General features: G+C 51.8%; 1 protein-coding gene across 1 annotated transcript in view; it reads left to right on the forward strand.

The window, feature by feature from the left end:
- ALX4 (ALX homeobox 4) overlaps positions 1–27,495 on the forward strand; it is a 188,608-nt gene that overhangs the window by 119,836 nt on the left and 41,277 nt on the right. Inside the window, exon 2 of the mRNA XM_078684685.1 lies at positions 19,910–20,217. Within this exon, the coding sequence (XP_078540811.1) occupies positions 19,910–20,217 (308 nt within the window). The remainder of the gene's footprint in view (positions 1–19,909; positions 20,218–27,495) is intronic.

Raw genomic sequence — 27,495 nt, forward strand, 5'->3', positions numbered from 1 at the left:
TCTCTCTCTCTCTCTTTCTCTCTCTCTCTCTTCTCTCTGTCTCTCTCTCTCTCTCTCTCTCTTCTCTCTGTCTCTCTCTCTCTCTCCGTCTCTCTCTCTCTCCCTCTCTCTCTTCCTCTCTCTCTCGCTCTCTCTCTCTTTCTCTCTCTCTTTCTCTCTCTCTCTCTCTCTTCCTCTCTCTCTCTTCCTCTCTCTCTCTCTCTTTCTCTCTCTCTCTCCCTCTCCCTCTCTCTCTTCCTCTCTATCTCTTATGACTTTTATTCTCGGTGGAAGGCTAGAAAGTCTGACCCGTACATGGCTGACTGACTCAGGGCCCCTGAGACCCAACTGCCAAGCCAAGAATGAAACACCCCCTCTGGTGCAAAGACTCCTAGCTAGGTTGGCACTATATATATAGTCATATTAATGCTTAAGCCACACATATGGTGCAGGTGAGAAAAGCAAAATGGAGGGCGCAGGTGGGAAGAACCAACATGGTGGGCGAGGGTGGGAGCAACACGGAAGATAGGGTAACTGCACAAGGGCAAAAGAGAGGAAGGCAGAACGTGGGGGCAGAAACACATCAATGAAACAGAAGAATGTGGAGCTGTGAGGGGAAAAACAAGAACAAGAGAGAAGAATGAGGGGAGAGAAACATATTGGCAGAAGAGAGCAATATGAGCGTAGGTGTGCATGCACCCTCATGGAGTGCATGGAGTGCTCAGACAGAAAGTAAAAAGTAGTTTCCTAAAAGTGTGTAGTGGAAGGACACACGTAAACAGGCTATGCTCCCAGGCAGGGGCAGATACAAGATGGACAAGACAAGCCATTGAATAAGAAAGCAAAGGACACTGACAATAATGTCAACCAATGGTAAAGAGTCTGTGGGCTTTAAGCCCACTCTCAGCTGACAATAGGTCTTTTGCTCAATACGTCTGGTACTTTAGACCTAAAAATTTAAGCCAAATGCTCTACATTATATTCATGCGACATTTCTGTAGATGGCTTCTGCAGAGAGACATATAAGGGACCTAAAGAGAGAGACAATTTTGGGTCCTACCGAGAGACGTATATGGGTCCTGCAGAGCGAGGTATATAGGTCCTGCAGTGAGACATACATGGCTCCTATGGAGAGAAGTATATGGATCCTTAAGAGAGGAGCAAGGAGATCATGCAAAGATGCATAGATGGGTCCTGCAGCTTGGAGTATATGCGTTCAGCAGAGAGGTGACTATTGAGCCTGCTGAGAGACATGAGGGGAGAGAAACATATTGGCAAATGTTCTACATTACATTCATGCGACATTTCTGTAGATGGCTTCTGCCATGAGGTCTACAGAGTTCAGTTCAGTTCAGTTCAAGAAAAACTTTATTTGGTTATCACAACCATAAAGCATAATACTAAAGATAAATTACTTGTTTAAAAATCAACTTCAGTAATTTAAAACTAAATTATATTAAAAACCTTTAAAATAAAGTTTTTACAATTCATCCATATTTCCAACTCTTTTATAGCCTAGTACATTTTGTTTTGTTTACTTTACATAAGAGGTTGTCAATCAAGGTAAGAAACGTAACCTCTCGACAGATAAGAATAGTTGATGCACCCCCCAACCAGCAAGGCACAGTTTGTCTACAAGTATGTATGTTAAGATCATTTAAAATTGGTTTTAAGAGTCTCATTCTTGCTAATTTCACTTAGGGCAAACGCACATCAGGTGACGTAAAGATTCAGTGTGGTATCCACATAAAAGGCAGTTTTTGTTTGGGAATTTTCCTTTCCATGATTGTCATAAATCCTTGGTTTCCAAAACGACACATCATAAAACTCTCTTTTAAAAACAATCGAAAATGTGCCTCCAAATAAGCTTGCGGTTTCGGTTTAACATTAGAGTTAATAACTGACCAAGAGTGTTTGCGTTTTACCAATGCTCTTTTATCTTCGACAAGGGACAGGTTTTTTGCAGCACTATTACACGCCTTATAGAATGCCACCCTTTCCATCTTACTATCCCATGCCTCTTGTATGTCTAGTGTAGTTAATGCTGAACGTAAATATTCGCCCCATGAGTTCGATTTTTGCGAAACAAACTGAGCCTTTATTTCGGACCAGCAAAGGCTGTTCAGAGAACCAGGATCTGCTGCATGGAGTTTCCAGCATAATTTTATAAAAAATGATTGTTCCTGATGTTGTAGACCGAATTCCAGACGGATCTGTGCAAGTGATGCACTTTTTGGAAGGGTAAAAACGGTTTTATACACCTTTGTCTGTAGTTTGTTTAAAACTTCAAATTCCCGGCCGTGCCATATTACCAAACCATATGCAAGTGCAGGAATTAATTGTGAGGCCATTACTTTCAAAAGATGACTATATAAAGGGCAACTCAGTTTTTGTTTCAGTTGTTTATAAGCACAGATTAGTGATTGTGCCTTTGCTTTTATTGCTCTTCTCTGTTCAGTGAATGACATTCCTTGACCCAAATGTATCACCAAGTACTTATATGAACTGACTTCCTCTATTTGTTCCTTTTTGGAAAACCACCTGCGTTTTTCTGGGCTAAGGCCTGTAATTGCACAACTTTTTAATTTTTTTTTATTCATCTCTAGCCCTTGCTCATCAAAGTATGTAATTAGGTGGTTAATAACTCTTTGTAAGCCGATCAAAGTTTAGCTTAAGACCACAATATCGTCTGCATATTGCAGGTTCTGTAATTGGTCTTCTGCCAACTTTGGAGGAAGTCCATTTATATTTGACAAATAAACTTGCAAGTCGGCAAGGTACAAGTTAAAAAGACTTGGGGCCAAAACTCAACCCTGTTTCAGGCCATTGTGAATGTTTATTTTGGAAGATAAGATGCTACCGCCTCCCAACTTCACCCTTGCCCAAGTTAGGGTGTGAAGGGCTACTATGGCGTTGATTAATTGTTGTGGAAGGCCCCATTCTTTTAGTTTCATCCAAAGTCATTCTCTTGGTACTCTGTCAAAAGCAGATTTAAGATCTATAAAACATACAAAAAGTCCTATGTTCTTTAGTGCGGCTTTTCCCGTAAGTATTGCTAATGGCTCACTGGTTAGAGGCAGCAGACCTGTAAGCAGAGAACGGCCCGGGACCAGGGTTCAATTCCTGACGCGGCAGGGTCTGGACCAGGGTCAACGGACTAGATAATTCTCGCCTCAGTCCCTACTCTAACCAGGGAACACACTCGGCAACTCTGGGCATTAAGCTTGCCTCATCTCTACAACGGCCCCCCACAGACGCTGGGGATGCCTGGTTTCACCCTGGAGATACCCAGAAAGGGACCATCTCACAGGGAAAACCAGGACGGGTTCCCCAGCGGTCTACAGCGCCAGGACACTCGGGTAGAGTAACAGTGCGCTTTACAAGAATTTTACATTTACATTTTAATGCGGCCAAGTTTGTGATCGTGCCCATTCCTTGTATATGGGGCCTGCCATCCTGAGTTTAAAGTAAGAGGAGAATTAGCCGGTAGGGGGGCTTCCTCACAGGACCATGGGCTTCAGCTACCGGTAATCTACCACTGGGTTGCCTTCTGGTTATCACAGTGCTGCTCTGCTGCTCCTGGTCTCAGGGGCCATGAAGGTACAGGCAGTAACTAGGAGTATACTGGGTCCAGGGGCTACGAAGGTAGCAGCAGTTACCGGACTTATACTGGGCCCAGGGACCATGAAGGTAGCGGTAGTAACCAGAAGTAAACTGGGCCCATGGGCCATGAAGGTAGCGGCAGTAACCGGAAGTGTACTGGGCCTAGGAGCCATGAAGGTAGCGGCAGTAACCGGAAGTGTACTGGGCCAAGGGGCCATGAAGGTAGCGGCAGTAACCGGAAGTGTACTGGGCCCAGGGGCCATGAAGGTAGCGGCAGTAACCGGAAGTGTACTGGGCCCAGGGGCCATGAAGGTAGCGGCAGTAACCGGTTGTATACTGGCCTTTAAGAGCCATTTCACTTTCTAGAGTTTCCACGTTTATCTCTCCCTGTGGACCCCTCTGCAGCAAGCTGAGACTGTTGAGGGACTGGGGCACGGGGACACCTGTATGTTGCCATCTGGGGCAAAGAGTTGGTGGTGTTCTGGTGAATTGACGTCAGTAGCAGGCCGGTGGTTAGTGTAGACCAGTATTGGTCCGGCGCATGTCAGACCCTACACCCGGCGGATTCTGCCCTTCTAGGACGCAAACATCTGGGGATTCTGCAATGAAACAGGCTTGAGTCCAAGACAGCGCCAGTAGCCTCAGGTGGTGGCTCCAGCACTCGTGTCTGGGGCCTGGACCAGTCTTTCATCATCAGACTTTGACCCAGAGCTTGAGAGAGGAAGGCAGAAATGGAAGGATGCGCCATATTGGAAAACAGTGACAGAGTGGAAGGAGGGATGAAAAAGAAACTGCAAGAGTGACAAAAAGAGACAAGAAGTGTAGGGTGGTGGAAGCAAGAGGAATGAGGAGGAATCAAGCCCAGGCAGCCTTTGTGTTCAGGAGATGAGACAGGAAGTGTGGGGAGGTGGAACAAAGAGACATGAGGTAGAATGAAGACCAGGCGGTACCAGTGCTGGTGAGATAAAGAGGCAGGAAGTGTAGGGTGGTGGAAGAAAGAGGCCTGAGGTGGAATCAAGACCAGGCGGTACCAGTGCTGGTGAGATAAAGAGGCAGGAAGTGTAGGGTGGTGTAAGAAAGAGACATTATTTATTTATTTTATTTTGATTTTTGGAATTTTTAATGCGCAACTAATACCCTTGGGTGTCTAGGCGCAGTGAGATACTCTGGGATGCACAAAATTCAAAGCGTGAACTTATTGGTTGAATAGCCATGTCTTCAAGGCCTTGCGAAAGGCAATGAGTGTTGGTGCTGTTTTAATATACAAGGGGAGTGTGTTCCACAGTTTGGGAGTTGTTACCAGGAAACGTCTATCTCCCCATGTGGCCGTTCTTGTGCGGGGGACATGCAATAAACAGCTTGCCGCTGATCTTAGATCCTTTCCAGGTATGTACACCTGAAAAGCTTCCTTTAGGAATTTCGGTCCAGTCTGATGAATGGCCTTATAGGCGATACAGAGCGCCTTAAATTTGATTCTGCTCTCCACCCTTAGCCAGTGTAGATGGCGTATGGCTACTGAAGTGGGGTGTCGCCAGATATGAGGTGGAATCAAGACCAGGCAGTACCAGTGCTGGTGAGATAAAGAGGCAGGAAGTGTAGGGTGGTGGAAGAAAGAGGCCTGAGGTGGAATCAAGACCAGGCAGCACCAGTGGTGGTGAAATAAAGAGGCAGGAAGTGTAGGGTGGTGTAAGAAAGAGGCCTGAGGTGGAATCAAGACCAGGCAGTACCAGTGCTGGTGAGATAAAGAGGCGGGAAGTGTAGGGTGGTGTAAGAAAGAGGCCTGAGGTGGAATCAAGACCAGGCGGTACCAGTGCTGGTGAGATAAAGAGGCAGGAAGTGTAGGGTGGTGTAAGAAAGAGGCCTGAGGTGGAATCACGACCAGGCAGTACCAGTGCTGGTGAGATAAAGAGGCAGGAAGTGTAGGGTGGTGTAAGAAAGAGGCCTGAGGTGGAATCAAGACCAGGCAGTACCAGTGCTGGTGAGATAAAGAGGCAGGAAGTGTCGGGTGGTGGAAGAAAGAGCCATGAGGTGGAATCAAGACCAGGCGGTACCAGTGCTGGTGAGATAAAGAGACAAGAAGTGTAGGGTGGTGGAAGAAAGAGGCCTGAGGTGGAATCAAGACCAGGCGGTACCAGTGCTGGTGAGATAAAGAGACAAGAAGTGTAGGGTGGTGGAAGCAAGAGGTATGAGGAGGAATGAAGACAAGGCAGCTCTGGTGTTCACGAGATAAGGAGACAGGAAATGTAGGGAGGTGGAAGAAAGAGACATGAGGTAGAATCAAGACCAGGCAGTACTAAAGAGGCAGGAAGTGTAGGGTGGTGTAAGAAAGAGGCCTGAGGTGGAATCAAGACCAGGCAGTACCAGTGCTGGTGAGTGTTAGAAAGGCGACCCTGGGGGAGGCAGAAGATGTCTGACTGACCACCCCTAGGTCCACCTCTCCGTCGAGACGTAGCCGAGCGTTACCGAGAGGCCTCCTGGGTGAGGGCCCTCTCCTAGGATCGTACAGCAGAGTAATCACAACACTACAAACGGACATCACACAGGAGGTCAAGTTCTTAAGCTTTTATAAGGAATACGGGTTGCGGATTCTTGGCAGTATATACAGGCGGATCGAGGGATCCATAAAGTCTCGAAAGGGGGGCGAGGTAGCGGGACAGTCTCGTTTTTGGGGGGAGGAAGGGATACCCTGCGCACAGCTCTCAATCCTCGAGCTGGGGGGTTCCGAGAGGTTCGAGCCGCGGCCGTGCCAGCAGGCTTACCGGATGGTTCAGCAAGGTAGGCCGCGGCAGCGCCAGCAGGCTCTCAGATGGTTCAGCAAGGTAGGCCGCGGCAGCGCCAGCAGGCTCTCAGATGGTTCAGCAAGGTAGGCCGCGGCAGCGCCAGCAGGCTCTCAGATGGTTCAGCAAGGTAGGCCGCGGCAGCGCCAGCAGGCTCTCAGATGGTTCAGCAAGGTAGGCCGCGGCAGCGCCAGCCGGCTCTCAGACGGTCAACGGGTTACAGGAAGGATGAGTTCGTCTGGTGTCGGCCGTGACAGCGTCAGTAGGGCTTCCAGTCCAGGATACAACTGACGTCCTACTCCGGGCTGGCCCAGATATAGGACGGCGGTCCTTTGATGTCCGGACCCTCTCGCCTGGGGGTTTAGAGGGGCCGGGATGGTGGTGTCCAGACACCCAGCAGGGGGGTGGAGCCAGCGCCCAGGGAGGCCGGAGGGCGATCGATACCAGGCGTCCGGGGACGGCTGGAGGGCCATCGAAACTCCTCTCCCTCCGGGATCTGTCGAGTGGCCACTCGACCACCTGGGAGGATCTTGGTGCCTCGATGTCGGGGCTTCGCTGGGGCCTGGGCCTGGGCCGAGGCCACGTGGTCGTGACGTGGGGGACCCAAGATGGAGTCTGGCACGGCCTCGTGCTTAGGTCGTGATGGGCCTACGCCGGAGCCAGGTTGGTGAGGGGGATCCGGGATGGCAGCCGGATCGGTGGTGTTGGGGAGTGCGGGGTCGGGCCGAAGGGGCCGCCCGAGGTTCGGAGGAGGGCTGGTGTCGTCTGGGGCCCGCCAGGCGGGAGGGGTAGGACCACGCCATGAGGCCGGGTCCAACACGCGTCCCCCCCAGCTGAAGGCAGGGGAGAGTCACCCATCTTCTTGGGGATTCTCCTCGCCGAGGCGGAAGAATCTGGACAGGCCGTCAGCATTGGCGTGGTCGTTGCCGGGGCGATGCTCCACAGTGAAGTCCATCCCCTGCAGAGAAATGGACCAGCGCAGCAGTTTCGGGTTCTCTCCCCGCATCTGCATTAACCACCGCAGGGGCTGGTGGTCGGTCTGGACTCGGAAGTGGGTGCCGAAGAGGTAAGGCCGGATCTTCTTGAGTGCCCACACCACGGCAAAGGCTTCCCTCTCGATGGTGCTCCATCGCTGTTCTCTTGCCAATAGGCGTCGGCTGATGAAGGCCACAGGCCGGTCGATTCCTTCGGGGTTAACTTGGGACAGGACTGCCCCGATGCCGTGCTCCAAGGCGTCGGTTTGGACTACAAACTCTCTACTGTAGTCGGGGGCCTGGAGCACAGGGGCGGTGCACATGGCAGTCTTTAAAGTCTCAAAGGCCGTTTGGCACGCAGGGGTCCAATGCACCTTCGGGGGTAATTTCTTGGAGGTCAGTTCTGTAAGGGGCCCCACAATGCTCCCGTAGTCTTTTATAAATCGCCGATAGTATCCGGTGAGCCCCAGGAAGGCTCGGACGGCGGTTTGGGTGACCGGGGGCTCCCAGGCCCGGATGGCGTCTATCTTTGGTTGGAGGGGAGCTACTTGGCCGCTCCCCACTTGGTGTCCCAGATAGGTGACGGACCCTTGGCCTATCTGGCATTTGCTGGCTTTGATGGTTAGTCCGGCCCGCCGGAGGGCCGTCAGGACCTCCCCGAGGTGGGTCAGATGCTCATCCCACTGAAGGCTGTATACCGCAATGTCATCTAGATAAGCGGCGCTGTATTCCTCTAGTCCGGCCAGCACCTGGTTCACTAGTCTCTGGAAGGTGGCCGGCGCATTTTTCATGCCGAAGGGCATCACTTTGAAGTGATAGTGGCCATCAGGGGTCGAGAAGGCCGATCGCTCTTGTGCACCAGGAGTAAGGCCGATCTGCCAATACCCCGCCGTGAGATCGACGGTGCTGAGGTATTTGGCGGCCCCTAGGCGATCGATCAGTTCATCCGCCCTGGGGATGGGATGGGCGTCGGTCCTGGTGACTGCATTCAGTCCCCGGTAGTCGACACAGAACCGGAGCTCTGGAGCTGTTCCGGGGGAGGCGGCCTTAGGGACCAGGACAACGGGACTGGCCCAGGGACTGTTGGAGGGTTCGACTACCCCCAGGGCCAACATCTTGGCCACTTCTGATTGGATGCAGGCCCGAACCCGGTCGGGCACTCGAAAAGCTTGGTGTTTTACAGGTGGGCTGTCCCCGGTGTCCACATCGTGGACACACCTCCGGGTGACCTCCGGCGTGAGGGAAAACAGATCCGCAAACTGCCCCAGCATCCTCCGGCAGTCTTGTTGTTGCTCTGGGGTCAGGGTAGAGGAGAGCCGGACCCCTTCGACGGAGCCGTCTTTCTCGGTGGTGCTGAGGAGATCCGGTAGTGGCTCGGAGTCGTCTTCGGCTCCGTCATCGGTCGCCAGCAGCAGACTCAGTTCAGTGCGGGCAAAGTGTGGCTTGAGCCGGTTAGCGTGTAGAACCCGGAGGGGGTTCCTGGGGGACTCCATGTCTACCAGGTAGGTGACGGGGCTCTTGCGCTCCACCACTTTGAAGGGCCCCGTCCATTTGTCCTGGAGGGCACACGGTTCAACCGGGGACATGACCCAGACTTGCTGGCCCGGCTCGAACTCGATGGAGGAGGCGTTCTGGTCATACCAGCGTTTCATCTCCTCCTGGCTGGCCTCGAGGTTGGCCTCGGCAAGTTCCCAGAACTTCCGAGTCTGATTGCGGAGGGTCAGGAGGTATCGGTAGACATCCGGCGGGGCATCTCGAACGGCTGTCTCCCAGCCTTCCTTGACCAGGCTGAGGGGGCCTCGAACCGGGTGTCCGTACAAGAGTTCAAAAGGGCTGAACCCCAGAGATTTCTGGGGTACCTCTCAGTAGGCGAACAGGAGGCAGGGCAGCAGGACATCCCATTTGCGCCGGAGGGGCTCTTCGAGGCCCTTGATCATTCCCTTCAGTGTCCTGTTAAATCGTTCCACTAGTCCATTTCCTTGGGGATGATACGGGGTGGTGAACTTATAGGCGACCCCGCACTGTTGCCATAGGGATCGCATATGCTTTGAGATAAAGTTGGAGCCCCGATCACTCACGACTTCTCTGGGGAAGCCGACTCGGGAGAAGATGCTCATGAGGGCTCGGCCCACCACGGGGGCCGTGATGGTTCGGAGGGGGATGGCCTCAGGATAGCGGGTTGCATGGTCCACCAGGACTAGGATGAAGCGGTGTCACTGCGAGGTGCGAGGGTCCAGGGGCCCTACGATGTCTATTCCTACTCGCTCGAAGGGGGTGGTCACCACGGGGAACGGCTGGAGCGGGGCTTTGACTTTCCCCCCGCTCTTCCCGCTGGCTTTACAGGTCGGGCAGGTTCGGCAGTGGTTATGCACATCGGTGCGCATTCTTGGCCAGTAGAAATGGGTCACCAGGCGGCTGTAGGTTTTGTCCTGCCCCAGGTGCCCGGCGAGGGGCACATCATGTGCTAAGTTCAGGAGGAAGTCTCTGAATCGGAGGGGTACAACCAGTACCCGGCCGCCCCTAGCTCAGCAATCTTCTGCTCACTGTAGAGGAGGTCGTTGTCCCAATAGACCCAGTGGGACCCCGCGGGGCCTCCAGCGGCTTGAGTAGCGGCTTGCTGTCGAATCCCCTCGAGGGAGGGGCAGGTTTTCTGCTCCTGCCGGAACTGTACGCGGGTGGGGCCACCTTCTTGGCGCCATTGAGCGAGTTCTGGGAGGTGGTTGAGCTCGGTGAGGTCTTCTTGGTCGGGCCCTTGGGGGCCGTGTTCGGGGTCGGCGTCCTCGGGGACGACGGGTGGTGGAGGTGCGGGCCACTCGGGTTCTTCAGTCGGAGCTCCCCCCGCGGGGGTGGAGGCTCGGGCGGACATGGAGCGGGTGGTCGCACAGACCCACTCGGGAAGGCCCAGCATCCCCAGGTGCTCTCTTCGTTCGACGCCGGCCCATGGGGAACTTTCCAGGTCGTTCCCAAGGAGGCAGTCCACGGGGGCATCGTCGCGGACAGTCACTTTCAGCATGCCCGACACTCCTCCCCACTCGAAGGGGATGCGGGCCATCTGGCACAAAGTCTCTGAGTTATCTGCGGACCGGACTGGGCACAGGACGTTCGGCAGGATCTGTTCTGGGGTCACCAGATGGCAGCGGACCGCTGTCACGCTGGCTCCGGTGTCACGGAGGGCTTCGGTCCGGCGACCATTGATGGTGACCCACTGGCGGTATTTCTGGGTGTTGCCGGGGATCGGACCTCGGGGGATCAGGTCGTGGGTACCCAGGCATGCCAAGGTCATGGCGGCGGGCTCCCACTCAGCCTGTTCGTGGTCGTTGTCCTCTTCCTCACTTCTTTCTGCCCCCAGGGCAGCCGCCGCGAACTGGCGGGCTGGGGGCCCGGTGGTGCCGGGTCGCTGGTTCATCGGGCAGAGGGGGTCATTCGCATAATGACCTTGTCGCTGGCACCTATGACACGTAACGTCTGGGCGGGGCCCCGGTCTGGCTGGGGGGGGCCCTCTCCGGCCCAGGGAGGGCGACGTGGAGGTAGGGGAGGACCCCTGGGGGACGTCGCGACCCCGGCTCTGGCCTACCCCGCCGCCTCGTGGTCGGTGGTTCCCCGGGGATCCCCGGCCGTAGTCTCCCATCGTGCTCCGGGGCACTCGGGTGCTCGCCCATCGATCCGCCTCGACAGCGAGTTTTCGTGGCTCCGTCAATTTGCTGTCGAGGAGGTGCTGCCGAAGTTCGATGAAACAGTTATTGGACAGATGTTCCCATAGAATGAGGTCGACCAACTGCTGGTAGGTGGTGACCTGGCAGCCCCGAGTCCACCCCTCGAAGGCTCTACTGTAATAGTTCACGTATTCCACCCACGTGGTACCGGGGATTTTTTTGCAGTCTCGGAATCGCTGCCGGTACATCTCGGGGGTGAGTCCGTAGTGAGTGAGGAGGGCGGTCTTCATGTGCTCATACGAGGTCCTTTCGATATCAGGGAGCTCCAGCAAGGCGTCTCTCCCTTCGTTGATAAACTTCCCCCACAGGCCGGCGCCCCAGTCCTTGAGGGGTACTCGATGGGCGGCCATGACGACCTCGTAGGCTTTGAACCACTGTTGGATGTCGTCGTTCTTATAGTACTCTTTGACGACATCCTTGGGTATGTGCACCTTCGTGTCCCCCGGCGGGGGTGAGGTCTTACCCCCGGCGAGGTCGTTTGCCTTGGCTTTGAGTTCTATTTCTTTGAGGACGCGCTCGTGCTCGAGCATGAGTTTTTTTTCCTCGAGGGCTAGCTTCCTTTCTGCCAGTTGGATTTCTCCTTCTTGTCGTAGTCGAGCCAGATCCAACTCGTGGAGCCGGTTCCTCTCTCGTTCTCGGGCGTCTTCGGGGCAGAGGCCCGTGTTTGGGGTTGCGGGTCTCCCTCCCGCTAGGTTCACCTCAGCCTCCGGGCGTCCGTTCGGGCCCGGGTTATCTTCACTCGGAGGTGGCGCCTCGCCGGCGTCCACCCAGGCCTGTAGGGCCGATTTAAAGTCTTCTTTGGTGCTTAAGCCAGAGGTAGCGATGCCTAGGTCTTTGCAGAATTGCTGTAGCTCCTTGTGACTGTAGTCTTCCATTTTCTCTTTCTGGAATTCGGTGCTCATGGTCGCAGTGGGTTTCACTTGGTAACGAGTGAATCACTCCCTGTACGATCTACGTGGGCTCGGATCCCGGCGCTTGCCACCAATGTTAGAAAGGCGACCCCGGGGGAGGCAGAAGATGTCTGACTGACCACCCCTAGGTCCACCTCTCCGTCAAGAAGTAGCCGAGCGTTACTGAGAGGCCTCCTGGGTGAGGGCCCTCTCCTAGGATCGTACAGCAGAGTAACCACAACACTACAAATGGACACCACACCAGAGGTCGAGTTCGTAAGCTTTATCAGGAAATAAAGGCTGCTGGTTCCCAGCGATATGTACAAGTAGACCGAGGGGTCTGTAAAGTCTCGAAAAAGGGGGGTCAGGGTAGCGGGACAGTCTCGGTTGGGGTATGTGAAGGGATACCCTGCGCACAGCTCTCAATCCTCGAGCCGGGGGTCCCGAGCGGTTGAGCCGCGGCAGCGCCAGCCGGCTCTCAAGATGGTTCGGCAAAAGGGGGGGGCCGCGACAGCGCCAGCAGGCTCCCCAGATGATTCGGCAAAGGTGGTCCGCGGCAGCGCCAGCAGGCTCCCCAGATGATTCGGCAAAGGTGGGCCGCGGCAGCGCCAGCAGGCTCTCAAGATGGTTCAGCAAAGGTGGGCCGCGGCAGCGCCAGCAGGCTCTCAAGATGGTTCAGCAAAGGTGGGCCGCGGCAGCGCGAGCAGGCTCTCAAGGTGGTTCGGCAAAGGTGGGCCGCGGCAGCGCCAGCAGGCTCTCAAGATGGTTCGGCAAAGGTGGGCCGCGGCAGCGCCAGCAGGCTCTCAAGATGGTTCAGCAAAGGTGGGCCGCGGCAGCGCCAGCAGGCTCTCAAGATGGTTCGGCAAAGGTGGGCCGCGGCAGCGTCAGCAGGCTCTCAAGATGGTTCGGCAAAGGTGGGCCGCGGCAGCGCCAGCAGGCTCTCAGGTTCTCTTCAGGTTACAGGAAATGAGTTCTTCTGGGGTCGGCCGTGACAGCGTCAGCCGGGCTTTCCAGTCCAGGATACAACTGCCGTCCTACTCCGGGGCTGGCCCAGATATAGGACTGGAGTCCTTTGATGTCCGGACCCTCACGCCTGGGGGTCAGAGGGGCCGGGAAGATGGTGTCCAGACACCCAGCAGGGGGGTGGGGCCAGCACCCTGGGATGCCGGGGGCGATCGATACCAGGCGTCCGGGGGCGGTTGGAGGGCCATCGAAACTCCCCTCCTCCGGGATCTGTCGAGTGGCCACTCGACCACTCTGGTAGATCTTGGCGCCTCAATGTCTGGGCTTCGCTGGGCCTGGGCCGGGGCCGGAGCCACGTGGTCGTGACGTGGTGGGCCCAAGATGGAGTCGGGCGCGGCCTCGTGCTTAGGTCGTGAGGGGCCCACGATGGGGCCAGGCCGGTAGGGGGGGGTCCGGGATGGTGACCGGACCAGCAATATTGGGGCGTGCAGTGTCGGGCAAAAGGGCTGCTCGATGCTGGGTGGAGGGCCGATGTCGGCCCGGGCCCTCCATGCGGGAGGGGTAGGACCATGCCATGAGGCCGGGTCCAACAAGGCAGTACTAAAGAGGCAGGAAGTGTAGGGTGGTGTAAGAAAGAGGCCTGAGGTGGAATCAAGACCAGGCAGTACCAGTGCTGGTGAGATAAAGAGGCAGGTAGTGTAGGGTGGTGGAAGAAAGAGGCCTGAGGTGGAATCAAGACCAGGCAGTACCAGTGCTGGTGAGATAAAGAGGCAGGAAGTGTAGGGTGGTGGAAGAAAGAGGCCTGAGGTGGAATCAAGACCAGGCAGTACCAGTGCTAGTGAGATAAAGAGGCAGGAAGTGTAGGGTGGTGGAAGAAAGAGCCATGTGGTGGAATCAAGACCAGGCAGTACCAGTGCTGGTGAGATAAAGAGACAAGAAGTGTAGGGTGGTGGAAGAAAGAGGCCTGAGGTGGAATCAAGACCAGGCAGTACCAGTGCTGGTGAGATAAAGAGGCGGGAAGTGTAGGGTGGTGGAAGAAAGAACCCTGAGGTGGAATCAAGACCAGGCAGTACCAGTGCTGGTGAGATAAAGAGGCAGGAAGTGTAGGGTGGTGGAAGAAAGAGGCATCCATGGTATTCAACAACCCATGCATCTAGTGGCTGATAAAAACATCTTTAGGCCTTGCTCTTATTTACAAACTAAGCAATGGGCACTGATGAGCCAATGCCACAGCCTTTCAGAGGGACTGGCCTGGCCGGGTATCCCCCAAGTGGCCTCATTGGCTGTAGGAGCCAGTCCAGCCTGGTTCTGTACTTGCCAGAGGGATGAGAGTGGAGGGGCCTGTCTCGGAGAGAGCCACAACACGTGCAGGGCAGTCAGGGCGTGGAGGCGTCCTGGCCTGCATCTCAGCTACCAGATGGGTACGAGTCCAGGGCACAAGTCCGAAAAAAATAAGTGGGGGGACGCTGTAGTCACAACAGGAAGTGACATCACGTAAGGTGACTTGCACCATCAGACTCATTGCCTCCCCTCACTCGCCCCTTAGATGCAATTGTATCAGAGAAGCAGCGTTCTGAATCAGCTCCGATCTCGCCCCAGAGAGGCCAAAGAGTGAATGTGTCGCTCTATTTGCTCCAGTAATCGAGCTCCTTGTAAAATAAGTGGGGGGACGCCGTCCAACAGCGTGGTACCCCGACTCGAGCCCTGGGTACGACATTTAAAAACAGACAGACATAATGAGGCGTCGTAATGACCCGCGTCATCAGGACAGGCAGATACTGGGAGAGACACGGGCTGAGCAGGAAAAGAGGGCGAGCGATGAACCTGCCCCTCTGCCCAGCTGTGGCTTCGGTAGTGAACAAAAATATGTGTCACAACTGCCACGAGCGCAGCAGTGCTCAAAGGAGCTGACACCGGCAGAGCAGCACAGCTGACTAGTAAGGGGGGGGGGGGGGCATTGTTTTATCAACAGGTGTCTGCCCTAGTAGAAGGCTATGAAGATCTTAAGTAGGGTTTTTAGAATTCGTGATCTTTTCACGAAATTTTTCAGTACAATTCTGCTAGATATATATTTCCCATAGCTCGAGTATGTTTTCCTAGCATTGGTGAACCATGCACAAAAAATCGTACAAGATACCAGTAGGAGACTGTGAATGTCACCAGTCACAGGAGTGTTCAGTGGTGCCATGTCAGTTTCTGGGAGTGTTCAGTGGTGCCAAGTCAGTTTCTGGGAGTGTTCAGTGGTGCCATGTCAGTTTCTGGGAGTGTTCAGTGGTGCCATGTCAGTTTCTGGGAGTGTTCAGTGGTGCCAAGTCAGTTTCTGGGAGTGTTCAGTGGTGCCATGTCAGTTTCTGGGAGTGTTCAGTGGGGCCATGTCAGCTTCTGGGAGTGTTCAGTGGGGCCATGTCAGCTTCTGGGCGTGTTCAGTGGTGCCAAGTCAGCTTCTGGGAGTGTTCAGTGGTGCCATGTCAGCTTCTGGGAGTGTTCAGTGGTGCCATGTCAGCTTCTGGGAGTGTTCAGTGGTGCCATGTCAGTCGCTTGTCACCAGTCACAGGAGTGTTCAGTGGTGCCTTGTCAGTTTCTGGCAGTGTTCAGTGGTACCATGTCTGCTTCTGGGAGTGTTCAGTGGTGCCAAGTCAGTTTCTGGGAGTGTTCAGTGGTGCCAAGTCAGTTTCTGGGAGTGTTCAGTGGTGCCATGTCAGTTTCTGGGAGTGTTCAGTCGTGCCATGTCAGTTTCTGGGAGTGTTCAGTAGTGCCATGTCAGTTTCTGGGAGTGTTCAGTGGTGCCATGTCAGTTTCTGGGAGTGTTCAGTGGTACCATGTCTGCTTCTGGGAGTGTTCAGTGGTGCCAAGTCAGTTTCTGGGAGTGTTCAGTGGTGCCAAGTCAGTTTCTGGGAGTGTTCAGTGGTGCCATGTCAGCTTCTGGGAGTGTTCAGTGGTACCATGTCTGCTTCTGGGAGTGTTCAGTGGTGCCAAGTCAGTTTCTGGGAGTGTTCAGTGGTGCCAAGTCAGTTTCTGGGAGTGTTCAGTGGTGCTATGTCAGCTTCTGGGAGTGTTCAGTGGTGCCATGTCAGTCGCTTGTCACCAGTCACAGGAGTGTTCAGTGGTGCCATGTCAGTTTCTGGGAGTGTTCAGTGGTGCCAAGTCAGTTTCTGGGTGTGTTCAGTGGTGCCATGTCAGTTTCTGGGAGTGTTCAGTGGTGCCAAGTCAGTTTCTGGGAGTGTTCAGTGGTGCCAAGTCAGTTTCTGGGAGTGTTCAGTGGTGCCAAGTCAGTTTCTGGGAGTGTTCAGTGGTGCTATGTCAGCTTCTGGGAGTGTTCAGTGGTGCCATGTCAGTCGCTTGTCACCAGTCACAGGAGTGTTCAGTGGTGCCATGTCAGTTTCTGGGAGTGTTCAGTGGTGCCAAGTCAGTTTCTGGGTGTGTTCAGTGGTGCCAAGTCAGTTTCTGGGAGTGTTCAGTGGTGCCATGTCAGCTTCTGGGAGTGTTCAGTGGTGCCATGTCAGCTTCTGGGAGTGTTCAGTGGTGCCATGTCAGCTTCTGGGAGTGTTCAGTGGTGCGATGCCAGCTTCTGGGAGTGTTCAGTGGTGCCATGTCAGTCGCTTTTCACCAGTCAATGCAGAGTTCAGTGGTGCCATGTCAGTCGTTGGGGGTGTTCAGTGGTGCCATGTCAGTTTCTGGGAGTGTTCAGTGGTGCCAAGTCAGTTTCTGGGTGTGTTCAGTGGTGCCAAGTCAGTTTCTGGGAGTGTTCAGTGGTGCCATGTCAGCTTCTGGGAGTGTTCAGTGGTGCCAAGTCAGTTTCTGGGAGTGTTCAGTGGTGCCAAGTCAGTTTCTGGGAGTGTTCAGTGGTGCCATGTCAGTTTCTGGGAGTGTTCAGTCGTGCCATGTCAGTTTCTGGGAGTGTTCAGTAGTGCCATGTCAGTTTCTGGGAGTGTTCAGTGGTGCCATGTCAGTTTCTGGGAGTGTTCAGTGGTACCATGTCTGCTTCTGGGAGTGTTCAGTGGTGCCAAGTCAGTTTCTGGGAGTGTTCAGTGGTGCCAAGTCAGTTTCTGGGAGTGTTCAGTGGTGCCATGTCAGCTTCTGGGAGTGTTCAGTGGTACCATGTCTGCTTCTGGGAGTGTTCAGTGGTGCCAAGTCAGTTTCTGGGAGTGTTCAGTGGTGCCAAGTCAGTTTCTGGGAGTGTTCAGTGGTGCTATGTCAGCTTCTGGGAGTGTTCAGTGGTGCCATGTCAGTCGCTTGTCACCAGTCACAGGAGTGTTCAGTGGTGCCATGTCAGTTTCTGGGAGTGTTCAGTGGTGCCAAGTCAGTTTCTGGGTGTGTTCAGTGGTGCCATGTCAGTTTCTGGGAGTGTTCAGTGGTGCCAAGTCAGTTTCTGGGAGTGTTCAGTGGTGCCAAGTCAGTTTCTGGGAGTGTTCAGTGGTGCCAAGTCAGTTTCTGGGAGTGTTCAGTGGTGCTATGTCAGCTTCTGGGAGTGTTCAGTGGTGCCATGTCAGCTTCTGGGAGTGTTCAGTGGTGCCATGTCAGCTTCTGGGAGTGTTCAGTGGTGCCATGTCAGCTTCTGGGAGTGTTCAGTGGTGCGATGCCAGCTTCTGGGAGTGTTCAGTGGTGCCATGTCAGTCGCTTTTCACCAGTCAATGCAGAGTTCAGTGGTGCCATGTCAGTCGTTGGGGGTGTTCAGTGGTGCCATGTATGTAAATGTATGTAAATGTATAGGCATTTATATAGTGCACTACTTACCCGTAGGGTCCCAAGGCGCTTCGACCGCTGCGAAACCCTTCCTGGCTTCCCTGAGAGATGATCCCTTAATGGGTATCTCCAGGGTGAGACCAGGCATCCCCGGCGGTCTGGTGGGGCCGTTAGTGAAGATGAGGCAAGCTAATGCCCAGAGTTGCCGAGTGTGATCGCTGATCAGAGTGGGCACCGAGGCGAGAGAATTATCGAGTCCGCTGACCCTGGTCCAGAAACCTGCCGCGCCGGGAATCGAACCCTGGTCCCGGGCCGTCCTCTGCTCTCGGGTCTGCCGCCTCTAACCAGTGAGCCACACTACTTCAAGTCAGTTTCTGGGAGTGTTCAGTGGTGCCAAGTCAGTTTCTGGGTGTGTTCAGTGGTGCCAAGTCAGTTTCTGGGAGTGTTCAGTGGTGCCATGTCAGCTTCTGGGAGTGTTCAGTGGTGCCATGTCAGCTTCTGGGAGTGTTCAGTGGTGCCATGTCAGCTTCTGGGAGTGTTCAGTGGTGCGATGCCAGCTTCTGGGAGTGTTCAGTGGTGCCATGTCAGTCGCTTTTCACCAGTCAATGCAGAGTTCAGTGGTGCCATGTCAGTCGTTGGGGGTGTTCAGTGGTGCCATGTCAGTTTCTGGGAGTGTTCAGTGGTGCCAAGTCAGTTTCTGGGTGTGTTCAGTGGTGCCAAGTCAGTTTCTGGGAGTGTTCAGTGGTGCCATGTCAGCTTCTGGGAGTGTTCAGTGGTGCCATGTCAGCTTCTGGGAGTGTTCAGTGGTGCCATGTCAGCTTCTGGGAGTGTTCAGTGGTGCGATGCCAGCTTCTGGGAGTGTTCAGTGGTGCCATGTCAGTCGCTTTTCACCAGTCAATGCAGAGTTCAGTGGTGCCATGTCAGTCGTTGGGGGTGTTCAGTGATGTCATGTCAGTAGATGGCAGTGTTCAGTGATGCCATAAAGTCAAAGGCACCAATTACAGGAGTGAAAACCTATTATAGGTACACCTTCTAAGAAAGTGAAAAGAAAGGGAAAAAGGTGTCTCTCCGGAATAGAGAAATCCTCTCCGTTAGAAGACTTTAGACAAAGAATGAAATGGTTCCCAGGATGTATTGTGCACATAAAGCAATCATTTGTTGTTGTTATTTATTTTTTACTGCAGCTGTATTTGATATTTTAGTCAGGACTCTAAAGTAAAATCCAGACCTATTGGCTTTGCCAGTGCTTGTTTGAGTTAGGTGAATTCCCCTCCTCGTAATGTTCCATGGAGTTAGGAACGACACATTAATTTTGGGACCGATCCCTACATCTCCCGCTTTTTTCTAGACTGACCTTCCGTTCATTGTTCAAACACTGTCCGAGTGGGATCATTATCTTTTTGTAAAGTTTGGTGTTTTTTTGTCAATAAAAGGCAAACATCTAGGCATATACAAGTCGGCATTAACATATATCACATCCTCGACGTGTCCCATTTTACAGGATGAGAGGTGTGGCCGTAACTTCCAGATTCATAATAGGCCAGCCATAGCGGCGTAACGTAAATTGAGGGGTGCTCCCTGCAAGTTATATGCAGGGGCCCCCTTCGGACTCTATCAGGAACTCTCTGGTGGTAGTACTGTGCTGAGGGGAACCCCTGGAGCTTGGGGCACCTCTGCCTCACGGGGGCTGCAGGGGCTTGTGTTACACCTCTGACCAGCCAGCTTATGACAACCGTGGTTGGTCCGTGTCAGTGCTACATACTTTCATTATTATTTAACCCTTGGGCGCGGCCGCGATTCTGCGCCTGTGCGGCACTTTTAAACAGTGGGTGGGTTCATGACGGCCTCCAGCCGTCATCAGCACACGCCCACCGTGATGCATGACGGCCAGGGGCCGTCATCAGCATGGAAAGGGTTAATTATTATTGTTGTAATTATTATTGTTGCTGTTGCTGCTGTTGTTGTAGTTTTGTTGCTGTTCATGTTCTTAATGGTGGTGGTAGTAGTGGAAGTAGTAGTAGTAGTAGTAGTAGTAGTATTGATAATAGTAGTAGTGTAGTTAATATTATTATTATTATAATTGGAGGTCCTGTTTAGGAGTCTGCTCACTCTTTTTCTTTTTCTCCCCCCTTTTTTATGCCTTAGGTTTTTTTCTTTCTATTTTAAGTTAGGATAATAGAAGTTTGTACACAGTTATTTGTAATATTTTCTGTGGGTGGTATTAGGGTTCGCCATGCACTGCTACACTCTGTCTGTGGACAGAATCTCTTCATCTCTACTCAGGACATAAACTACTTCTAAACTGCCCCCTTTGTCTCTTCCTGCAGCCAAAGAGAACTCCTTGGACTCCGAGCTGACTCCGAGCAGCGACCTCTCAGGGATGGACAGTGGCTACCTCACGGTGAAGGACTCCGGCGGGAAGGGGTCCCAGGACAGGGCCAGCGGAGACTTGCCCAGCCCCATGGAGAAGGGCGAGTCGGAGAGCAACAAGGGCAAGAAGAGGCGCAACCGCACCACGTTCACCAGCTACCAACTGGAGGAGCTGGAGAAGGTCTTCCAGAAGACGCACTACCCCGATGTGTACGCGCGGGAGCAGCTCGCCATGCGCACAGACCTGACGGAAGCACGTGTGCAGGTAGGTCCCTTGAGCAGCTACGAACCACTTGGTGTAGGTCCCTGCAACAGTCTTGCTGCAAAGCCTGGTCACTCTCAAGCTCTCCCCATTACACCGACTGTAGATTCTGGTACCTTTCAGTAGTCTCCCCATGATATTCTCTGCAGAGCCTTATCTTTCTGAATTCTGTCCTACCACACTGTCCGTAGAGACTAATCTCTCCTGACATTTCCCTTCATACTGCCAAGACAGCCAGACCTCTGTAGACAGATCTCCATCACAAATGAGGAAGATCTGTCGGCCTCCGTCTCATCAGACTTGTTCTCTGATGTCATATTGGCTTTAGATCCTGGTCCCCATGACTCTTGCTTTAGAGCCTTTGGGTCAGAACCCCTTTTCAGAGGGCCCTGGGGCACACAGGGGCTAGGGGGTTGAGGCCTTTTACTACCAATGTGTTGGGCCCTGCCTACTATGGATTCTGAGCAACTGGGTCAAGTACCCTTTCTGCACTTGACTCTCAGTGGTAAACGTGGTGGAACAGTCCAAATCTTCCTTGGGTGGTGGGGGTGTGTGGAAACATATTAGTGAACACGGGCTCACAACTCAAAAAGTACACATCAGCAGCAATAAAACAATGTTCAGCCGAATACTCAATTTTATGAAAAAGAGAAACATTTTCCTTCTTCTGCTAACCACACAAAGAAAAAATACGATATTCACAAACAATAAGACAATTCTCCTTGTAGTTGGAGCTCTAGTGTTTCAATGGCAATTTCCTGTCCTACCCCCTCCTCGCATTAGTAATAGTGGTTATTCCCCATTCACTGCTGGGAACATCCAGGGAATGTCCTACTAGCAGTCCATGTCTGACGAATCCTTGTGAAGGATGCCGCAAGGCATCTGGCCCAAAAATGGCTGACTCAACTACAGCAACGCATTAAAAAACAGAGGCGATGTGTCAGTTCTGACGGACGCAAGTAGCCAACTGTATGGGGGCCAATGTAATGGGTGTCAAAAAGTGAAAAACTCACCTTGCACTCAATTACAGTGGTCCATGATGTCACGCATACAAGTGGTCATAGTGTACTTATGTGTACCACTATACTTACGTATGTGTGACATAAGTCATTAATGGTGTGTAATGTGTGATTTAGTGTGTCACCTACCTTATGTGTGCACTTACCTGTTGAGAGGATGTGACTTGATTGCGTCTTACACTGTTTCAAGTCACTTCAGCTGCTCAAACACCTCTGAAACAGCCAATGCGTCCTTCCTATGCATGGTTTTAGAGGCAAAGGTATTTTGCTACTTCTCGAGCTCAATGGCCCGCCTCCCAAAGATGAGTCACTTTGGGAAAAAGTTGTAAATACCACTGCATCCTTTTTACGGGGGATTGTAGGTGGGAACGCCTACCCTGCATATATTAAAACTAACGTGACACAGCCGATTCCGACGAAGGAAAAAAATCACGCAGGCCGCCAGTAAGTGATGCATCAGCATAGATGCGTCACAGTGTAAATATGGAGCAATGATAGCGCCAAGGCTGCGTAAAAAAAAATAACGCAGCGGCTGCAAAAGCTCCTTGCAAATATGCCCATAGTGCGCACGCCTCAGTAGGGCACATCCACCAGGAGATGGGCTTAATGAGCAAGTGACAGATTCATAGGCAGAGGTTTCTAAAAAAAACTGATACAGTGACTGACTCTACCATAGCCCTCCTAACATCCCTACATTACCAGCCAATAAGAACTCGCCCCATTTCAGAAGATGAGACATTCAATGCAGTGTTTTTCCCAATCATCACAAAGATGGCCTCTTTCTGCGCGCGGTACATGTGACGTTACCAGGTTTGAGTGGATACAGAGAGGCGATTGGTTAGAAGAAGGATGGATATTGATAACATAAAGACAGGTGCATTTCTCTTGTGTGTTTGTATATGGGGGGTGTGAGTCAGTTATGTACCTGTAAGAAGTGAGGTTACTCGAGAGCAGCTCGGAATGATTCCAGTTTGGTAGCAGTTAGAATAATTTTCTAGGGTTAGGCTACTCAGTAAGTAAAAGAATAAACCTCGACCTGGGCTTGGTTGGGATGGGAGGGGGAAGGTTCCAGTAGAGATGTATTTACGCATTTGGTTAGAGACATAGAAGGATTTAATAAGCAGGAGTCATTTCTTGTATAAAGCTCTGTTGTGTGTGGACAGCCAGGGGCTGGCTGATGAACCTGAGAGGTCATAGCATATCTGGGGAAATTGGAAAGAGTCCTTGTGGTGAGATTTACGGCCAGATGTACGAAAGGATTTAGAATTTCTTAACCGGCCAAATCGCAATTTCAGTCCGTTAAGAAGTGCTAAATTGCCTTTCCATATGTACAAAGGCAGAAAGTAAATCGCAAAATCCTATTTCTAAGACATTGCATTTTACGATTCCCTAAATAGGAAATTGCAAATAGGGATTTCCTATTTGCGATTTCCTCATCACATGTTCAAAGCATTTCCTGGTTGCAGAATGGGCATTTTGGAAATGCTTTTACCATCTACTCCTAGTCGATGTTAGCCATGAGCAATTTAAAAAATGCACCCAAAATGCATTTTGAAAGTGCCATGTAGCGCGCACATGCCCCTAGAGCATTTCTGTGCTACATGTGCAGCTTTTTTTTTGGGGGGGGAGGGTGTATCAATCGGGGCTTTAGGCCCATAGGCACCCTTGGTTTTGCATTTCCTAATATCGATTCCTACTCTATTAGGGATCTCTATTTTTTTATATTCCATTTTGCATTTCCTAAATAGCGACTTGTCAAAAGATCTGGGTCTTGCCTGTGCGACAGGAAATATTTGCCAGTTTTTCTCTAAATTTTGAAGTAGTCTGTAGTAGTTATGAAAGTTTCCGAGCCAAAGGCGGGTCGTAGTGTACCCCAAGATTTCTACAGTGAGGATGTAGAGGTCAGGATCTCAGAAGAAAATAGGGCTATTTGTATCAAGCTTTTTTCCTATTTGCAAACGGGCAGATTCTCAGAATCGGCCCATATGCGATTTGGAAAAAGCCTTTTGGGATGTATCATCCCAAAAGGCCATCGCAAAATAGAGAATTGCAAAATTTGCGATTCTCTATTTTGCAAATGCAATTAAGGAATTGCAAATTGCGATTCCTTCAATGCAATTCTGGAAGCACCAGAAATTTGCTATTAGGCCTTAAGGAATTGCAAATTACCACCAACTTCAAGTTGGCGGTAATTTGCGATTTTCTTTAAAAAAGCACTTTTTTGATTTTTTAAAAGTGCCATACGTACCTTTACGGCATGTATGTGCGCAAAATGTGCACACATGCATATTTCAGGGGTGCAACAGGGTGTCCTTTTGGCACCCTAGCAACCTTGAAATTGCATTCTCAATTTGCGATTCTCTAATTGGTAATCGCAAATTGAGAATGTCTTCCCATTCATTCTTATAGGCCTCCTAGCCCATAGGAACGAAAGGGAAGGTATTCCTTATTTGAGAATCTCAATTTGCGATTCGCAAATAAGGAATATGCAGGATTCACAATTTTTTTAGCAAATCCTACATACATTGCATTTTGCAATTCTCTAATTGTGATTCGCTAAAAATCGCAATTAGAGAATTGCAAAACTCTTTTTTGATACATATGACTCATATATCGGAAAGGGAATGGCGCCAGGTTCAGATGAGATATAATGTTTCATATAAACCTCTATTAATGCTAGAAAAATAAGTCTGCATTAGAAGTTATACTCCTGCACAGCTCAGTGAAAGGTGAACTCTCAGAGGAATACTCTCTATGCATTTATATTTGCCACTGTGCATAGATAAGCTCTGCCAGGGGTAAACTTGCAGATAAAATTCTACGCATATATTCCAGTTTGGCCGATTTTAGAGGGAACATTATATTGCAATGTTTTGGAAACATATCTCGCTATGACGGCTATGTGAACAAAAAAACTTTGTATGTAGAAGCCAGATGTAAGCTGGGAACTTTTTAACACTGCGGTAAGCAACAACAACCACAAAATACTGACACTGCTGACTAGCGCCTTGATGTTCTCTCCAAACCCACCTGCACCAATGCACAAGTTAAATGTTTCGAGGATGTAAAGTATACAGGGCCTATTCCTCTTGGAAAGGCCTCCTCCTTGAAGTACTACGCAGTGATACGCATTGTATCAATCTTGAGAGGTTGAAAGGCCGAGCCAGCCGCCCAAGGAACAACCCTGCAGACAAACACACATGCAGCTCGAACTAAAACCACAGCGCTATCTTACGGGCTAATCTTAGGGCTCAGACATTATGTCTACCTCTTGCGCAGGCGGTCGGTCCCCCAAATCCCTTCCAGGCTCTGCGCCCTCCACGCGGGCATATTCTGGCCACACACGGCTCTTTCCTGGCTGTAAAGAGTAGTATTTCTCTTTCCATCACAGGAGTTTGGTTCCAGGCCTGGAAGTTGCCCTCTGGCTAAGTAACAGAGCAATCCAAGGCAAACAGACGTGACGTCTACGCCCGACCCGCGCCACCTAGGCTTGGTGGGATGGTGGGATGGGGCGGGCGCGTGCCCGCCCCATCCCACCATCCCACCTCAGAACCTTGATCTGGCAAATGCAAAATATTGAAAGTTACTGCCTGGTAATCCTCTGCTAGCAGGAGAAGATGGCTGCCAAAGGGGCGGGGCCTCAGCCAGAGTCTGTTTCCATCTGTGGGGAGCGCCCGCCCCCTCCCCTGCACTCTGGGAGGCGGCTGGGAGCAGCACAAAGCCAGGGGCTGAGGCCTGCAGGAAATTAAAGATGAAATGAAGACAAGCTGATGACATTTGCCCTTCATCTCACATTCCCTGCTCAGAGGGAGACTCTGATAGGGCAGTGTCTTCTCTCTGCTCTGTCCTCTCCCAGGCAGGCACTTTGTTAAAAGTAGGACAGGCTCCACTGGGGCAGGTGGGCAGGAGTAAAGGACTCTAGGAGTAAATCTGGAGTTCTCACACCAGTGCCTCTGGGCTCTGTTGTGTGTAACTGTATCGTCAACAAACACAGCCAGTTTGGGCTGCCACCCTGTAACGACAAAGCGTTGATGACTAAATCAATAAAAAAAAGTTGAAATGAAAAAAAAAGAAAGTTCAAGGGCACGTGCATGTCAGACTTTCTTCACAAAGTCTTCATGAGTCAGTCTGAGCTTGTCAGGCGAGGGAACTGCCCCGGAGGTGGGGGGACAGTAGCTCATCCATCCAGCTATTGCACTGTCCTTCAAATGTCCCTGAATACCCACACTCGGTGTGCCCTTTGAATTCGCATACTGTGCTACTTAGAGTAACAGAGGAAGGAATGTTGACATTCCAAGACAAATGCCATGTTTCCGTGGGAGCGCTCCCTGTCCCTGCACAAAGCAGATATTTTTCCGCTCCTTTCTAGCAGTTTGGTGCCACCTAGTGTGGTGTCCCATGGCTCCTTCCTAATCCCTCATTATATGAAATATTCGAATTTCTCAATTTTAAGAGATTTTAATCTCCAGGTCGATGACAACAATCATTGTCTGGCCCAAGCATTATTGGACACCTTCCTTGGCATAAATACGAATCACTTTGTGTACTCTGACACCCAGGTAGCGGGACATACCTTACCCACGATTTTGTTCTAACCTGCCTCGGGTATTCGTATTACAGCTCCGCTTTTTTGGTCAAACCACTTTCTTATTCCCTTTAGTGTTTCTAATTCTCACTACCCCGGCCAGGCAGATGCTGTGGCAAAAAAACTCGGTCCTGGGATAAGAGAGCGGGATTAAAGTTCTCCAACCTCTTGGCCAATTCTAGCCCATCCCTGAATGGCACTGTGGATGAGGCGTGGGTCACGTCATCCAGTGGCTGGCCTTAGTTTCTGATCAACTCGCCCTTGTCAAGCTCTCTTGCTCTCCAAGATTGGTGTTGTCAGCCCCTGGTTTTCTGCTGGCCTCTTGGAGAATAAAGAGGACTGGAAAGAAAATGGAGGAGGACTATGATGTTCAAGATGCTACTGTCGAGCCATCAATTCAGCTCAGGTAGAATATTATTCTAAAAAAATTAATGCCCCACATGAATTTTTTAAATATCTGTCAATCAATCAATCAATCTATTTGTATAGTGCAGTACTGTCACCCCTTGGGGTATCTGGGTGCTGCGGGTGCAACTTCTGCATCCGGTCTTTAGTTACTTTCTGAAGTCCGCCAGGGAGGGTGCTGTTTGGAGATGGAGGGGCAGGTCGTTCCAGGTCTTGGCTGCAATGTAGGAGAAGGAGTAGCCCCCACTGAGGCTGCGATGGATGTGGGGGGGGGGGGTGCACATGGGCCAGTGATGAGGAGTGTAGGTGTCTGCTGGTACTTAGATGTTCAGTTGATGGTTGATGTAGGCTGGTTCTTGATCGTGTATGAGGATCTTGAACTGGCATCTCTTCTGGAAGGGGAGCCAGTGGAGGTTTTTGAGGTGGGGTGATGTGGATACATTTGAGGGGGTACAGGATCAGTCTGGCTGCAGCATTCTGTATGGTCTGGAGTCTTCTGAGAAGCCTGTTGGAGATGCCGGCATAGAGAGTGTTGCCGTAGTCGAGGTGGCTGATGATGAGGACCTGAGAGAAGGTCTTTCTAATGTTGACAAGAATCCATCTGAAGATTCTGCAGGGCATGAAAGTGTTTGGAAGCAGGAGGAGGCGATTGTACGATTTGTTGTTTCATGGTCAGATCGCTGTTGAGGATGATGCCGAGGTTGCAAGCATCGTCTGTTGGTGTGAGTGTTGGTCTGAATTCTGCTGGCCACTAGCAGCTGCCCCATATGGAGGTGTTCTTCTCGAAGAACAGTACTTGTTTCTTGTTGGAGTTGAGTCTGAGGCAGTTGCCTCTCGAATCCAAGTGGCTACATTGGTCGTGGAATTTCAGAAGTTGGTTCTGGTGGTGGAAGGGTCTTCGGTGAGCGAGAGGATAGGTTGAGTGTTGTCTGTGTATGAGTTTATGTTGAGGTCATGGGTTCTGAAGTTGTTTGCAAGGGGGGTCATGTAGATGTTGAACAAGGTGGAGCTGTAGGATGAGACTTGGGGTACACCGCAAATGATGTCCTTGGGTTCGGAGGTGAAGGAGGACACTAGATGCTCTGTGTGCGTCCTGTATGGAAGGAAAAGATTCACTTGAGGGAGTTTTGCTGTATGCTGTTGTTGGAGAGTCTGTTGTAGAGGGTGTGGTAGCAAATGGTGTTGAACGCAGCAGAGCGGAACAACGCCACTGTCTCTCTGCAGTCGAGTAGGGCTCTGATGTCGTCTGAGGCAGCGATCAGCGTGGTCGCA

The sequence above is a fragment of the Lissotriton helveticus genome, chromosome 3_2 (genome assembly GCF_964261635.1).
Source record: "Lissotriton helveticus chromosome 3_2, aLisHel1.1, whole genome shotgun sequence".
In the NCBI taxonomy this organism is placed as follows: domain Eukaryota; kingdom Metazoa; phylum Chordata; class Amphibia; order Caudata; family Salamandridae; genus Lissotriton; species Lissotriton helveticus.